At 38.6% G+C, this 15,792-nt stretch overlaps 1 protein-coding gene across 1 annotated transcript; it reads left to right on the top strand.

Annotated features, from left to right (window-relative positions):
* Positions 1-8,306: 8,306 nt before the first annotated feature.
* ERMN (ermin) lies at positions 8,307-15,477 on the top strand. Its single transcript, XM_004276792.3, has 3 exons — positions 8,307-8,780; positions 9,433-9,525; positions 12,397-15,477. The coding sequence occupies exons 1-3, from the start codon at positions 8,540-8,542 to the stop codon at positions 12,918-12,920; spliced, it is 858 nt and encodes a 285-aa protein (XP_004276840.1). The 5' UTR covers positions 8,307-8,539; the 3' UTR covers positions 12,921-15,477.
* Positions 15,478-15,792: the final 315 nt, after the last annotated feature.

The raw sequence follows: 15,792 nt of genomic DNA, 5'->3' as shown, positions 1-15,792 counted from the left end.
CATTGAGAGTGTGTGAATTTTTCCTGCTTACCCTGAAACAGTCTTCTGAGCTAAGTTACCAGAGGCATCTCTGAGGAGATTATATTTGTTCATGGTCACATCACATCACCTTTGTACAAAAGCAGAGATGACTTGTTTTTTCTTTTTTTTTTCCTGAAGGAAAAATGTGTTTAATTATTTTGTTGCCTTTCTCCTCTGAAAAACAATATGTTGCCTTAAACTCCTAGTGACATTCAAAATAGTTCAGGAGGGCTGCTGCTGGCAGTGATATGACTTTCATACAGCTCTGCTTCCCCTGGAGGATGATAAAATGCTTTCAAACTACCAAAGAGTGTGTATGCAGTTAAAAACTTTCTTTCTGTGGTTTTATAAACACCTGCACAAATTCCTTTTATTAACTAACATATATGGTGTGTCCATGAATAAAGAAACCATTCTTTCCATTAAAGTGCATCAAGAAAAATCCCACTGTAAGTAAGACAGGATTATTATAATTGCCTGGCTAAAAGCCCAGCTCATCGGGGACACTCCTTCGTGCATCTAGGAGAGTATACTCTTAAAATTATGGCCAACAGAGTGAAATGATTTCATTCCATGGGGCTTCCCCTTCCTTACCTGTGCGATTGCTCTGCAAGGGTCTCAAACATAATTCATTCTCTACTGCAAGGATTGATGTGTAAGAGAGATCTAGGGTTCAAGGTTTTCATAGTCACCTGTTATTTCATACATTTTTAGGATCAGTTTCTGTACATTTTTAGGATCAGTTTCCACCAAGCCAATGCACTGGGGTATTTGTAGTGGCCACAGGCTGGTGCTCACACACTAATCCCAATTCAAGATAGGAGGGATGAAGCCATGGTACTCACCCAGGTGTGTGTTATTAGATGGAACAGATGCCACCATTGTTTGCAACGACTCTCTACAACAAATCATTCTAAAGTGTGTCAATGACTGAAGTTTTCCCAGGGACTACAGGAAGGGATAGGACTGAAGCTACATTAGATCTAAATTCCAGGTATGTGTGTCAGTCTCGGGAGCAGCCCACACACTGCCTCCTACTGAGTGAAAAAGAGCTTTCAGTGATCTAATGATACCTATCTCAGAAGTCAAATTTCAGCGTTTGGTTTGTAAAAAAAAATCTATGCATATGTAGATAAGATGGGGTGGTCCTGTTCCTTCTCTCTCAGATAACAATAAAAATAATATCTCCTCTTCATGGTTCTCTCCTATGTGCCAACCTTGTGCCTGGCACCTTGTACATATTAACTTGCTTTTTACTGTTACACGACAAGGGATGTGTTACCATTCTTATTAATATGAAGGAATGGGCTCAGGTAGGTTAAGTGACTTTTCCAAAGCTACATGGCTAGCAGTCATAATAATAGTAACATAACTAAGTAACGATAAAACAATAAACAAAAAAGAAACAAGTATGAATGAATATCTATTATGCCACACGGTGCTAAACAGTTTCCCTGGATTAACACATTCAGCTTTTACAATTCTAGGAGGAATATTATATTAGGATCTATCTTTTACTGATGGGAGACCTGAATCTCTTCAAAAGGTAGGCATCTGCTAATGTCTGGTTTTTGTTTGTTTGTTTGTCCTATAGTCCCTCTCATTGTCTTTGCCCATTTTTCTGCTCAGGAGTGGACACCTGTCCCAGGCCTGGCAACTGGAGGATTCTATCCCCCAAGTCACAACAACTGGCTCGGGAGTTAACCCATGACCCAAAGTGGCCCAATGAAGGCCATCCCAGGGACTTGGGCTGGAATTAATGGGAAAGAAATTCTCCTGTTTCATATTAATAATTATCTTGATAATGTAAACTTAGGGTTGCCGGAGAAGTATTTGCTATGACCTTGGGAGAATTTACCTGAGAAACAAGCCAGTATAGAGCAAAGTAGAACAATAAGAGAGAGAGAGAGAGAGAGAGAGAGAGAGAGAGAGTGTGAAAGAGAGAGAGGGAGAGAAATGAAACTTTCCGGAAGCCAGAATAATTCTCCTTTCTGTGGAATTTGTTTTGAATTGACTCTCTTTCATTTTCAACCAGTGAAACATTATATATCAAAGAAATGGACACCAAGAGTGAAAGGTAGATTATAGACCTTAAAATGTGGGATTGGATAACTAGGAGTGATGAGAAGAAATGAGAATTCTCTCATTCCTGATTGTGAAACTGACCATCATTGCTCTAAACCGTCCCCTCAAATCTTGATTAGGACCATTTCCTACTAAAGATTGAATTTTAGAAGACTTGATAGAAAAATATCAGGATGCCTTGAGAGTTTATAATTTTCTTATAGTTTTTAGCAAACTGCTACAGATAAAGTCAAACCTGTACTGATGGACAGATGAGTGAGAAGAAAATACAACCTTATTATGAGAGTATGAGAGGTCTTCTTGGCCAGTAGGAAGCAATCCAAGATGATTAAGATTCAAAAATATATATCCCACAAATAGTTGGAAAAGCTGAATTTTCTGCCCCAAGGCAGTCAATGAAAATGAAAGCAGAGAAACAAGAAACTCAGTGTATTAGTTTCTTATTACTGCTGCAACAAATAGTCACACATTTAATAGCTTAAAGCAGCACTAATTTATTCTCTTTCAGTTCTGGATGTTGGAAGTCTAAAATCAAGGTGCTGGCAGGGTTGTACTCCGTTCAGAGTCTTTGTATTCCATTTCCTTGCCCTTTTCAGCTTTTAGAGATGATTCATGTTTCTTACCTCACGATCCCTTCCTTGTATGACTCCAACCTCTTGCTTTCCTGTGACATCTCCTGTGACATCACATTTCACCTTCTTACCTCTTTTTTTTCAGGGCCCTTGTGATTATTACATTGGATTCAATCTGATAATCCAGGATAATCTCCTTATCTCAAAATCCTTAATTTAATCATGTCTGCAAAGTCCCATTTACCCTGTAAGGTAATGATTCACAGGGTATGGGAATTAGGGGCTTGGACACCTTTGCGGGGTGGTCATCTTCCGGCCTATCACACTCAGCTGGAAATCTTATGGGACCTAGAAAAAAGTTTCACCCAAATACCTCCTAATCGTCACCTTCCTTGGAAGAAAGAGAGAAAGGTTACCTGTGACACTGTTTAAATCCTAGGATCCAAACAAGTGCAAAGCCAATTCTGGACTTTCTAGTGAAATGATCTATTAAATCCAGAGTTTAAGATTTTTTGAATTGAGTTTCTGTAATCTGCGACCCAAACATGCCTGATTTGTACACTGGCTCAGGGTCACAAAACAGCAGAGCAAGGGCTTCCCTGGTAGCGCAGTGGTTGAGAGTCCGCCTGCCGATGCAGGGGACATGGGTTCGTGCCCCGGTCCGGGAAGATCCCACATGCCGTGGAGCGGCTGGGCCCGTGAGCCATGGCCGCTGGGCCTGTGTGTCCGGAGCCTGTGCTCCACAACGGGAGAGGCCACAACAGTGAGAGGCCCGCGTACCGCAAAAAAAAAAAAACAAAAAAACGAACAGCAGAGCAAGATTTCATGCCAGGTCATCTGATGACCGAGTCCAACCTCTTGATCATTATAGGGGTCGCTGATGATAATGCTCATTAGCCCTTTATTTGAGGGGGGGGCCTCTTAATTCTTGGTTCGTCCTCTCACTCCCACCTGCCTGCCTTGGCCACAGGGATTTACGTTGTGGCTTCTTGTTCAGGGCTACACTCTCTTCTAATCCTCACCAAATTCCTAGCCTGTTTCTTCCAGTACTTTTAAAAATATGGTAAACAGTAACTCACTGAGAAGCTAGGCCCCAGATTCTAGGGCTGCAAAGACATGTATCTTTCCTGGGGTATAAGAAAGACTTTGTCTTTAGAGAGATAACTAACTATCCCCTTCCAACCGATCCCATCTCCAAGACTGGAAAGCATGCTTTTAGTAAAAAACAGTTGAATTTTTAAATTTTGTTACATTAAATTCTTAAACCTCAAGTGTTACCCACAGACTTCACTACTGGCTGCCTGGAAGACACCATCCTTTGCTTCAAGACCTTATATTGCCCAAATGATAGCTATTGCTTCAAGCTAGGCTTAAATATAAACACAAGGTACGAAGATGGCATAAGATAATCAACTTAATCTAATTTATGCAAGGTGGTAGGCAATTATTGTTTTTCGAAGTGAGATATATGATTACTGATTGATTTTATGATGTTATAATATTTTGTATTTCTGTAACAGTTCACTTTAGCTGGGCTGTCCCGTCAATTTGGAATGTTAGTCCCTTAAGTGAACCAAATCAGGTTATCCTGGCTCCTTAGCTGGACCTAATATAGCCTTAAGATTCATCATTTGGCATTTGACAAGTGAAATGTGGGTATCTGCATAATGTAATTTTGATACTTTTTAAGTTCCCATGTGAAAATTCTTTCATTATCATATTTTGTTATAGATTTCAGAATGGTTATATTTATATAATATCCTTTACCATTTAGAATAATAACTAGGGAAAAAACATAAATACTCCAGTAAATTCTCTTTTAAAAAAGTCATATTTCATGCAGTGAAAATTATGCAATGGTTTTTTTTTTTTTTTTCCTGCGGTACGTGGGCCTCTCACTGTTGTGGCCTCTCCCGTTGCGGAGTGCAGGCTCTGGACCCGCAGGCTCAGCGGCCATGGCTCACGGGCCCAGCCGCTCTGCGGCATGTGGGATCTTCCTGGACCGGGGCACAAACCCGTGTCCCCTGCATTGGCAGGCTGACTCTCAACCACTGAGCCACCAGGGAAGCCCATATGCAATGGTATTTTGAAATGAGGATCCTTAATGCAAATTCAAACACACTTTACAAATCGTAGGTTGTTACAGTCAATGGGTGACAACAAACCTTTTAATAGATAAAATACCCTGTGTTTTATTTGGTTGTTAGACTCATTTTGGAGCTAAATGGTTTTTGTGTTGCCATCTACTTGTAGGAAAACTTATACACGTTACAAAACATTTTACCTGGCTTTTTATAGAAGTGAACACACTGGTTAGCCGAGGCTGATAGAAGTCTGGATCACTTTTCTATGTTTCTAAATCTGAAATAATTCTAATGCCCCCCAAAAATGTCAAAGCAAGGCATTAGAAAAAAGATGATCCTCCCCCCACCCCCAAATTTTAATCCCCATAAAAACTAAGCTATAGGTACAAGTTGCAAGTTGCTATATGGTCATAGCAATCTAAGAGTATGAGAGAGAAACAAAACTTTGCTGTGTCCCTGAAGTACTTGGCAGTCTCGAGGGAACTGACAGATGTTGGAGACAGGATTTCAAAGCTAATGTGAGCGCTTCTACATTTTTATGTTTATTGCTGGGCATTCGGTTGAATTAGTACTATTTCCTGCCCTTCTGCATCTCACAATCTAGTATGTCCCCATACTTTCCTAGCTTTGGTGTTAGTCTCTGCATCCTCCCATCTGATTCCCCCTATATTTTCTTCTTGCCCTAGATCCTGGGCTGTTCTACCTCTAAGCTAGTGGGGGTGGATCGACCTGGCCCTGAAGCTCCAGGTTCTGATTTTTGAATTAAGAGAATAGCTCTGTTATTTCTGATGGGAAGGAAACTCCCTGACCCTCCCAACCCTGTCCTCAGCAGCTGGGGTGTCTGTCTTGGGAAGGCCTTGATGACACCTCAGGCCTTCTGTTGCCCTTTCCTGGCTAGAGCTACTTCTGCTGCCGAGGCGGTTAATTCATCAGGCTGGAGCCCAGTGGGTTCTCTGGCCCAAGGAAACACTAGCACCCCGACCAGATGGCTCTTGGCTTCATCTAAGCTGCAAACTCTCAACAGTAGGTTTACCAGCTGTGTGACCTTCAGCAAGTTTCTTAATCTCTCTGTGTTTAATTTTTCTATTCTGCAAAATGAGGCTAAGAATAGCACCTTCCTTACACTGCTGTTTTGAAGATCAAATGTGTTACTATTTGTGAAGCATTTGAACAGTGCCTAAAATATAATAAATCCTATATGAAAGTTTGTTAAAAAAAATAAAAACAAACAAAAGAAGAGCATTAGGATATGCCACTCCAAAATATGTCTCTTTGGCATAAGGATTATTTTGAGCTAATTTTTTTTGAGAAACTGCAGACACTGGAGAAGCTCAGAAAATAGAAAGTTATCTTTTGTAAGGGAAATTGGCACTTATAAAGGAGATCTCCCTTTGTAAGGGTGTCTCCCTCTCGGTACCAAGAAGAGAAGGATAACTCTAAAACATAACAGAATCTTGTCAATGGAGAAGGCAGCCACGTAAATCTGCATAACATACCATACCCTTGTTTACTGTGGTTTTCCTGGAAACCTCTAACTGGCCTCCTCTCTTCCACCCCCAGCACACACCTTTCTCTTTTGTCTTTAGCTGGAGATGATATTTACGGGAGTGGCTTAGGCCATCTTAAGGAGTTACTAGGTTTCCCTGGGTCTCTCCCATGTATACATGAGGCATATTTGTTAAATTAATTAGACAAGGAGGCCATTGGACTAATGTGGCTCTAGTGCCTGGTGGCCTACATAAGCAAACCAAAATAAAATATATATTTTATATATTCCTCACGCTTCCTAGATCAAAATGCTAAGGACAACCAGTCACAAACAGCCAGCTAGGTTTTAAGCTGTAGTCAATCAATAATTTCCTTACTCTGCTTCTGCCTTTTCTCTATAAAAGTCTCCCCATTTCCTGTCCCATACAGTGCTCCTAGCCACTTCTGGTTTAACATTACCCAGTTAGAATTGATTTTGCTCAAAAAAAACTCTTAAAATTTTTAATATACCTCAATTTACCTTTTAACAACATATTAATAAACGTCTGTTCCCTTTTCTCTTGTTAATCTATCTTTTATTACAGGGATCTCAGACAAGAACTCAGAAGAAGGTAGAGGGAAAGTTAATTTTCCTCCTGTGCAGAAGCAAACAAACAAATAAGCAGTGTGTTGGGTAGAGAAGAGTTAGTGATGACAAGGGAGAGAATTCTAAGATCATAGAGATGAATTCTAAGATCATAGAGGGGATGAGACCAGAGTGCCTTGTATTTGTCGTCCCTGCTATAGACCCTAATGCATTCAGCCCTAGACACAGGTTTAAAGATGATAAATGTGCAATTACTCTCAAACCTCTATTCTTCTTCCCTTTAGAAAAGATCTTAAATGTATTCTCTAGGGAGTAACATTTATTCATTTATTCAACAGTAATCTTTTTTTCTCTATTCAGTACCTACTTATTTCAAGGCAGATGCTACATACTGGGGACACACATAAGTAAGTTAACCATGGTCTCTGCCCAGATAAGGCTTAGATTCTAGTTGGTGAGAGACATTATGCAGATAACTATGCAATTACTTATTTAATCACAACTGTGAAGAGCACTCTGAAGGAGAAAGATAATGTGTAACAGGAGTCCCATCCTAATCCTGTGGGTCAGGGAAAGTGTCTTTAAAGAAATGGTATTTCAGAGGAGCTGGTTAGGCCGGGTGTTTGGCCTTGAGGAAGAGAAGGGCGTTCCAAGCTGAGGGAGCAACATGGGCAAAGGCTCTGGAATCATTTTGCACTAGATGAGATTCAACAAAGAAAAGAATTAATGTCTTACTTTAAGAAGGAAGGAATGGTAGGTGGCAGATGTTTTATATAATCACCTGTTTCCCCCAAAGGCAGACAGTGTGGGTGCCTTATAATTTTACCAGCACCATGAAACAACAGTAGGGAATATTGAAAATAATTCTGATTGAGGGAAGGGAAGATTTCATGGAGGCAATTATACTAGGGTTTTACAGGATGGGTTGAGCTACAATAGACATGAATAGAAGCTATAGACCAAATAAATCACTGAAATGTAAAATGTTTGGTATTAGCAAGACGGCAGAATTTATGCTTGTATTTTGTTAGATCTACTTCTCTGGGCTCCCGAAAGCATACCGTGGAATCCGCTGCCAGACCACTTACAATAAAGTTGTCCTGTTTACAGGTTTTTGATAAGCTGTTTTTATTCTTTAATAAATAAGAAAAGAGACCATTGTCCTTTACAAAATAGCTGAGGTTGTACTTGAACAAAATCTGTTTGGAAATGTTAAGCTGGTTACACAGAACTAATATGCCTCAAGGTGGTCATTCTCTCTGGATTAAAGCTGTGGAACAATTGTGGCTCCTGTTACAAGGAAAATGACAAAGGGCCATTATGAAAAGGGACAAAAATCTCTGTTCCCAGAGGGGGACTGACAAGCTGAAAGTCCCCCTGTACATGCCAACACAAAAGGCTGATTGCCTCGGATTGTTTGTTTATGTAAATCAAAAGGCTGCCATTAATTCTGCAAGTGGGACTGCTGAGCAACAAAGAAGGTGGTGATTGGCCAGATTCTCGCTCATGGGTTGGTGGCAAATCTGACAAATTCTATTACTTTTGTGCTATGCTCTATCTGCACACCTTCAGGAAAAGAAGCTTGTTATTATGCACTAAAGGGAATCATCTGTGTCCTTAGAGTAAGAGCTGGATTTGAAGGCAAGAGAACTTCTCAAGGATCTTCCCCAAAGCTCTCTCCAAGTCAGACTCAACTGTACATCATGACAGACGTTCCAGTGACATTCAGTCAGGTTGAGTGTAATGGGGATACACCCCCTGAAAACGGTCAACAAAAAATCACTAAAATCACGGAAAAAGCCAGTGACATGGATGGCACCCCACCATACTGCAGGGTAGAATCTAGTCTTGAAGATGAACCCACGAAAGGAAGTCAGGAGAAAAGTGAAAAATTACAAGAGAACATACTGCTCCACTCGTCCATGGATGAGAAGATTCTAAAAGGTAAAGCATTTTCCTCTTCTATAATTTGCTTGATTTGATTTGTAAACTCACTCAGGAATCTTTGGGTGAACTGTTATGACAGGAATAAGCTGCACATCCTCCCACCCTTGCCCCTGCCCAAATGCAGTCCCTTATCCTACAGGGGCTGCAGAGTATAAGGACTAAACCTCTGCCCTGGGTCAAATCCAGGCTCATTTATTTGATAGCTCTGTGACCCTAGACAACTTTCTTGGCCTCCCGAAGCCTTGGTTTTCTCATTAGAAGAAGGCAGAATAATAGTTCTGATATTTGTACAGTTGTTGTGAAAATTCCTGTTGGTTAAATGTTAACTACTGTTATTTATTATTATATGGACAGCACCATTATTATTCAGTCAGAAGAAATTCATAAATTCAACTTTTCTTTCTAAATCTACCTGGAAGTGTCTGAATTCGTGGTACTATAAACTTACATAGACATTAAAGGAGAGGTTACCGTTATGCTTATACATAAAAGGAATCAGTGAAGAAATGAGTTGGAAGAATGAAATAGTTATTTTTAGTGACCACAAAAATCAAAGACCTCTACCTTGTTAGAGTCTTCATTGGTAATTTATTTATCTTAGACTACTTAAATGTTAAAATATTAATCTTGTGGGGGTTTTTCTTCCCAGAAAAACCAGAAGAGAATCTCTATATTGCTCATAAGGCTATCACAGATCTTTCTCTCCAAGAAACGAGTGTTGACGAAATGACATTCAGAGAAGGTAAGAGGAACTTCCATTTTGTACACAGAAATTGTTTGATGGAATGTGGAAGACAGTTTTTGCATGGGATGTTACGTGAGTGTGGTATTGAAAAAGCAATCCAGGTAATGCTTTCAAAAACTCAAAGCTGCTATAGGCAGATAAGGGAGTCTGGATTTATCTGTGGGTTCCACCTGGGAAAGCATTACACACTCTTCAAGACTGAGACTGCATGGATCGGTAAAACTGATTGGCACGCTTTGACCTGATGATATGATATCTGCGTCTTAATAAGTTAGTCTACTAAATAAACCTTGCCTTTTGATTAAGTGTCTTCAAATCTATGTCAGGTGCCTTGCAAGATGTAAACATTTCAAAAATGGGTTTATCTTAAAAGTTTACCATTGGCATACTGTTTAAAATAATCTTATAAATTTATTTATCTATAGGAAAATTCTAGGCCTCTGCTGTAAGCACAAAATGGTTACCTAATTCTTGTCAAAGAAATCTTCCAGGTGATGAAGTTAATTTTACCTGTGTTCTTTCAGAAAAATGGGAGAAGAAAAAGAACATTGATTTTTAAATGACTGTATTATTTTTCAAATAAACTCAAGAGTCTAAGAGACACAAAATCTTTTAGACTTCTAAGGAGACACCTACATTCAAACAATTTCAAAATAAAGTGGAAGATAAAAATCTACCAGTTAATCATTCATATCCTCTCTTGCAGCCATACACATCTTATCTCAAAATTGAAGTCAGCTTGGTAGACCTAAGTGATTTAGCTTAGTTAGGACCTTAACAAGTAAAACATTGAAGAGATTATTGGTTGAAATATTAGAACATCACACAAAATAGTAGATGCCTAGGAGGATAAGGTTGTTGGCAGTTTCCTGGGTTTGTCCCCTTTGCCTGGACACCTCTCAGACTGTCTGCTGACTACATACGGTGGTCCACTGTGTAGTCACTCAAAGAAGAATGTAGTAAGCAACAGTCACTGTCAAGCACTTACATTATCACAGATAATTTATAAGACCTAAACCGCATGAAATGGACTAAATAACCTCTCACCCTAACCCTTCTACTGCCAATGAGCAAGCGAATTCTGAGAGGCAGGGATCTCAACCTTTCAACTAGAGCCCCTTTCAAATTTGTGATCAGAAAGTCACTGGAGACAATAGTTTTCTATGATCTTTCATTTCCTTCAAATAAAGAATAAAAGCAGTCTGGATTTTTAAAGTGGATGATCTCAGGGTGAGTTTTTCCCTGCATGAATCCTTTTGTGTTTGGTGGAACATGTTCCTCCTGTAGGGTTAGAAGGACACATTATGGTGTTTTTTATTTTCACAATGGCAAACAGCTATAAAGTCCCCAAAGAGAATACTCCTGAGTTGAAAAATAGGAAGATGTTAAAAATACTTAGAAAGAATTATAATTTAAAGTCAAGAAGTAATTTCATGCATGACAACTCCATGCCCAAGTCACGAATATGAGTAAAAAGATCAGTTTCTTTGGTTCTTATGGAAAAGAAGAAAACAAAACAAAGCTTAAAATTATAGCAAACATTCGAATACATATTTATTTATGATGTAAAAAACACTGACTGGATGCCAGTGGCCTGATAGGAGTTGTGCACAGCTAATGAGGAGAGATGAACCACCTCCACTTCTATCTCTTTGTGTAAGTTTACAATCTGATTCCTATAGTTGGGAAAACAAAACGAAAAGAGAATGAAAAATCTCTGATGGAAATGGACTTGTCAACATCTTTCAGTGAAAATAGGAAATTGTGGAGGAGAAGGGCAAAGAGGAACAGTGTCTCTCGCTTTATATAAAGACTGTTATGGTGTTGAAAGGGAATAGTGAACGCAACCCTGAGTCATGTGCACTGCAGGCTGAAGCTTCCCACAGAAGTCCTTCAGGGCTGAAAGCTCTGAGAACAACCCCCACTCTCCTATTATTAATTCATTTTTTTCATGCTCAATAAATATTATTGAGGATATGCTGATAGGATGTGTTTGAAAAGTGAAATTTGCAATGAATTAAATGAGCCTCTTAAAAGTCACTGCATGGTACCAAACAACTTAAGTTAATTAGTTGTCGGTTAAGGACATGTCGAAAATAATAGGCTAACCTAACACTCTGTAGATATGACCTCAACATGATTTCTAAATCTTAACTCACTAGAAATCAGTGGCAGATCTTAGGCTATAGAGCGTGTCCTTTCGTGGACTTGATGCGTCCATTAGCCCAGCACATGACTCTTGGCCATCTGTACTCCTCCTCCGCAGCTGGTACTTTAGGACATGAGAACTCTGAGAAGCATGGTGGTAAACACTGAATTTGCTACTCTGAGTGTGACCAGTCACTGGCAGTCATTATTTCATTATTTTTACTGTTGGAAGAAAGCCTTTTTTCTAACTTTCCTTGAGGAGTGTGTGTGTGTGTGTGTGTGTGTGTGTGTGTGTGTGTGTGTGTGTGTGTGTAGGAGCTAGGTCCAAATTTTTTTAATATATTCACATATCCACTCGTGACAGGCTAGACAGGATTTTTAAAAGTGTGTCTCAGGGAATACCAGTATCACTAGATACAGTAGTCCACACCAAAAATGTTCCGCAGTCAAATGAGGTTGGGTTGCTGGATGCTAATATCCATTAGTATTTTAAAGGCTTGGATAAATTCTGAAGAGGCTTACTTCATTGTGCTTAATGCAGTGTCTTCCAAGCTAATTTGATGGTGTAGCCTGTTTTATTGTGTAAAACATATTAATAACCCATAAAACAATATCCCATAAAATGTTTGGTGGAAAACGATTGTCCAGAAATATAATCTGGAGAATCTGTGGTATTTTGAAATCTCTACACATATCAATTGCCAATTGATTTTGCTACAGGACGTCAGTGGGAGAAGATTCCTTTGAGCAGCAGTTACCAAGAACCAAGTAGACGAAAGGAAAGGATTGCTGAACAACCTTTAGGAGAGAGAGAAGATGAGGATCTGAAGAACAAAACTCAACATCAGGCAATGGAAATTGAATGGCTAGGATTTCGGAAACCAAGCCAAGCTGATGTGTTACGTTCTAAGCATGATGAGGAGCAAGAGGTTTGGGATGAAGAAATTAATAATGATGATGATGATGATTGCAAAGATGATGAAGATGAAGTTCGAGTGATAGAACTTAAGAAAAAAAATGAAGAGGGTTCTCAGTTAAAAGAGGAAGGCGATGCAAGTGAGGACTCCCCACTGAGCAGCCCCAGTTCCCAACCTGTCACACCGGATGAGCAGCCAACCTTCGGGAAGAAGGGTGATATTTCCAGAAATGCTTATTCAAGATACAATACGATATCCTATCGGAAAATCAGAAAGGGGAACACCAAGCAAAGAATTGATGAATTCGAGTCTATGATGCATTTATAAACTAACTGGAACTGAGAAGTTCTCATGCCCACTAAAGCAAAAGCTAATTCTCTTCTCCTGAGATGCATCTTTGTATGCCTTGAGTCATCCCCTATAAAGAAGTGGAAGCTTAATCTCTGTTTCACTGCAGAATAATGTGGAAATAACCCTAGGCAAAACTCAGTCTGGTAACCTCAAATCAAAAAGCTTTAGATTCATTCTTGGATATTTGCTTTTTAAATCCTCACTAATATAGCCTGTGTGCTAAGCACTAAACAGTTTGACTTTAAAAGTAGCAATGCGGGGAAATGTAGTCATCAAATGAAAGAGGACTATTTGAAATGAAATGTATTTCTTTTGGTGTCTTTCTTCCTGAGGGTGATAGAAAGTCTGGTATCAAATCTCTCTTTCTTTAAAACGTGGTTTTATAGACTCTGGCAATAAACTTTCCAAAATACTTTGCCTTTCCTATTATCTTCAGATTTTAAGTTGTTTTTCTTGGCATGTACAGAGTGAAATTCTGTATAGGCTGCCTTCCTAGGTGTTACCATTCACTGAATTTTCTCACTAGAGGGGCTGAGCAATTGTCAGTCAGGAAAATTCTGTTTACTAAATGTTGGCTTTATGTTCTCAAGATGAATTAAATCCATTGTGAGATTGCCACGGGGAGGGGCTGGAAGATTGGTGGGCAATTGACTAGAGTTATATCAGATAGATTATTTCTGAGACTGAAAATAAAATCTTGTCTAGCACAGTTAATGTCATTAAACATGAAAATGACAGCTTTAGCACAATTTTAAGAAAATACCCCTCTCTATTACTACACTTTCTCCTATTAAGAGTATCTCAGAATAATTTTCTTTCCTTAGAAACCTGAGACAACTCTAGTCATAACTGTACTAGTTACTATGAAAATGGAAATAATTATCTTAGAATATTTTCAAAGTAGAGTGTGAGCATGTATTTTTAGTGAGAAAGCTCTGATGGTTGTTGGGAATATATAATTTACTGGACCTCAGCCCAAATCAGGATGCTTAAAATTGTGCTTGTGAAGCTTCACTCAAACCAATGTGTCAAATAATGTATTGAATATTTATGAAAAGGGAGAGTCTATATTTATATTCTTAGATAGTTCCATAATTTTTCATTTCATGCTTCTATATATATTATCCTGAGCTTTCTGTCACCACAGATAAAGACACTTCTTTTGGCCCTAGAAATAAAAAGACAATTCCTTATTGTCTGAATGTAATACAGTCTTCATTGTACTATTCAACCCTTTGTTTATTTATTTTTCATTTTGTGAAAAACCCTGGGTTAGCCCTTCTCAGATTTTGGCTTATTTCTGTGTAACAAATCCCACACATTCTAAAGGCACTTTCTTTAATTCTTTATTATCATGTAATATGTTTCCATGGTATCATATACTATTAGTGTTTATGAGACTCAATTTTGAATTTTTTCCTTTTATTCTTTCAAACAGATACTTCACAACCTGACCATATAAAAGTCTGTCACGCTTAATCTATAGAATCAATACATTTCATTCTCGACAATGCAAGTTTTCAGAATAAAGACAGGGAAATCAGTTTTTTATTGACAAATTTCGGTAGAAGATTGATGCACTAGGACAATTACCTGTTTACTTAGAGCCTCTAAATCTTTTCACTTGGACAAGCTATTTTCTTTTTGGATTACTGGTGAACCCTACTATTTTCTACTTAATTTCAAAGCACAGTATTGTGTTATCCATCATGGAACAGGACCATATTCTTAACCTACCATCAACAGAGCCTGTATTTTGAATTATTCCAGCAGAGGCAGCCAATTCCTGTGGAACTTGAGTGAGGTGGGAGGTCTGTGGTCATTTGATGTGGTCAAGCAACTAGCTCTAATTGGACTCAAAATATAGTAACCCTGGCCCTTTTAGTTTTGTGCTCTTACCAGATGATTAACCAACTATGAAGGATTTTATCAACAAGACTATTTCAGGGTATGTTCAATGAGTAAATGCTAAATGCTCATGAATGAGGCAATGTAGTTGCAGAAGAGCACTGAAACTATTATTTGGCATTCGTGCCCATTGCCCTATTCCACCATCTTACATTAAGGCCACAGAGCTTAGTGACTGTAAGTACATAATGGTGATGGGTGGCTGTTTGATTCTTGTAGCCTAAGAAAGACAAGGGTCTGGTTCAAATCTCATGGGGGGATACTTAACATATTTGAAAAGCATATGGGACACATTAAGAACACAGATTGTTAGCTACACATGAAGGTTTACTGCTTTTGTACTTCAAGGTTCAGGAATGGAAGAAGGACTCTGGTACCTGGTAGGAGGGAGAATTGACTTATTGTGAGAATGCTGGTATTTCTTACATGACTTTTTATTTTCCTTAGATGCTGGGTGAACAGGAAGTAATAACAGCTCTATTTCTCTGTCAATATAAAACTTAACCCTTCATATAATGCTACCTTTGAAGACACAGAATATATCAGACTCTATCTATCTACCTATTAACAGTTTAAATAAAGAACTGTGTTTGACTTGCTCTCAATAAAAGTTTGTGTCCTTGTTTTTGGTGCCTAGATTTTATTTTTTTAATCTGCCTTTTACAATTTAAAAGAACCCTTGCATATTAGCAGCTATTGAGACCATCAATAAATACCATTTCAGAAATCAAGAGAACACCTCATTTTAATTCATTTGCATTATTTATTTCAAAAAGGTCTTAAAATGCTTGTATATGAAATTGTAAAAAGAATTTCTGATGGATAGATATGTAATGTTCATGAGACATTTCTATTATTTTTACAGGAACTGAACTATTGTTTTAGATACATCTTAATTCCAACAACTTGAAAAATATATATATCTTTGTATTCATTAAGG

The sequence above is a fragment of the Orcinus orca genome, chromosome 7 (assembly GCF_937001465.1).
Source record: "Orcinus orca chromosome 7, mOrcOrc1.1, whole genome shotgun sequence".
Taxonomy (NCBI): domain Eukaryota; kingdom Metazoa; phylum Chordata; class Mammalia; order Artiodactyla; family Delphinidae; genus Orcinus; species Orcinus orca.
This window is presented reverse-complemented; position numbering and strand designations above follow the sequence as displayed.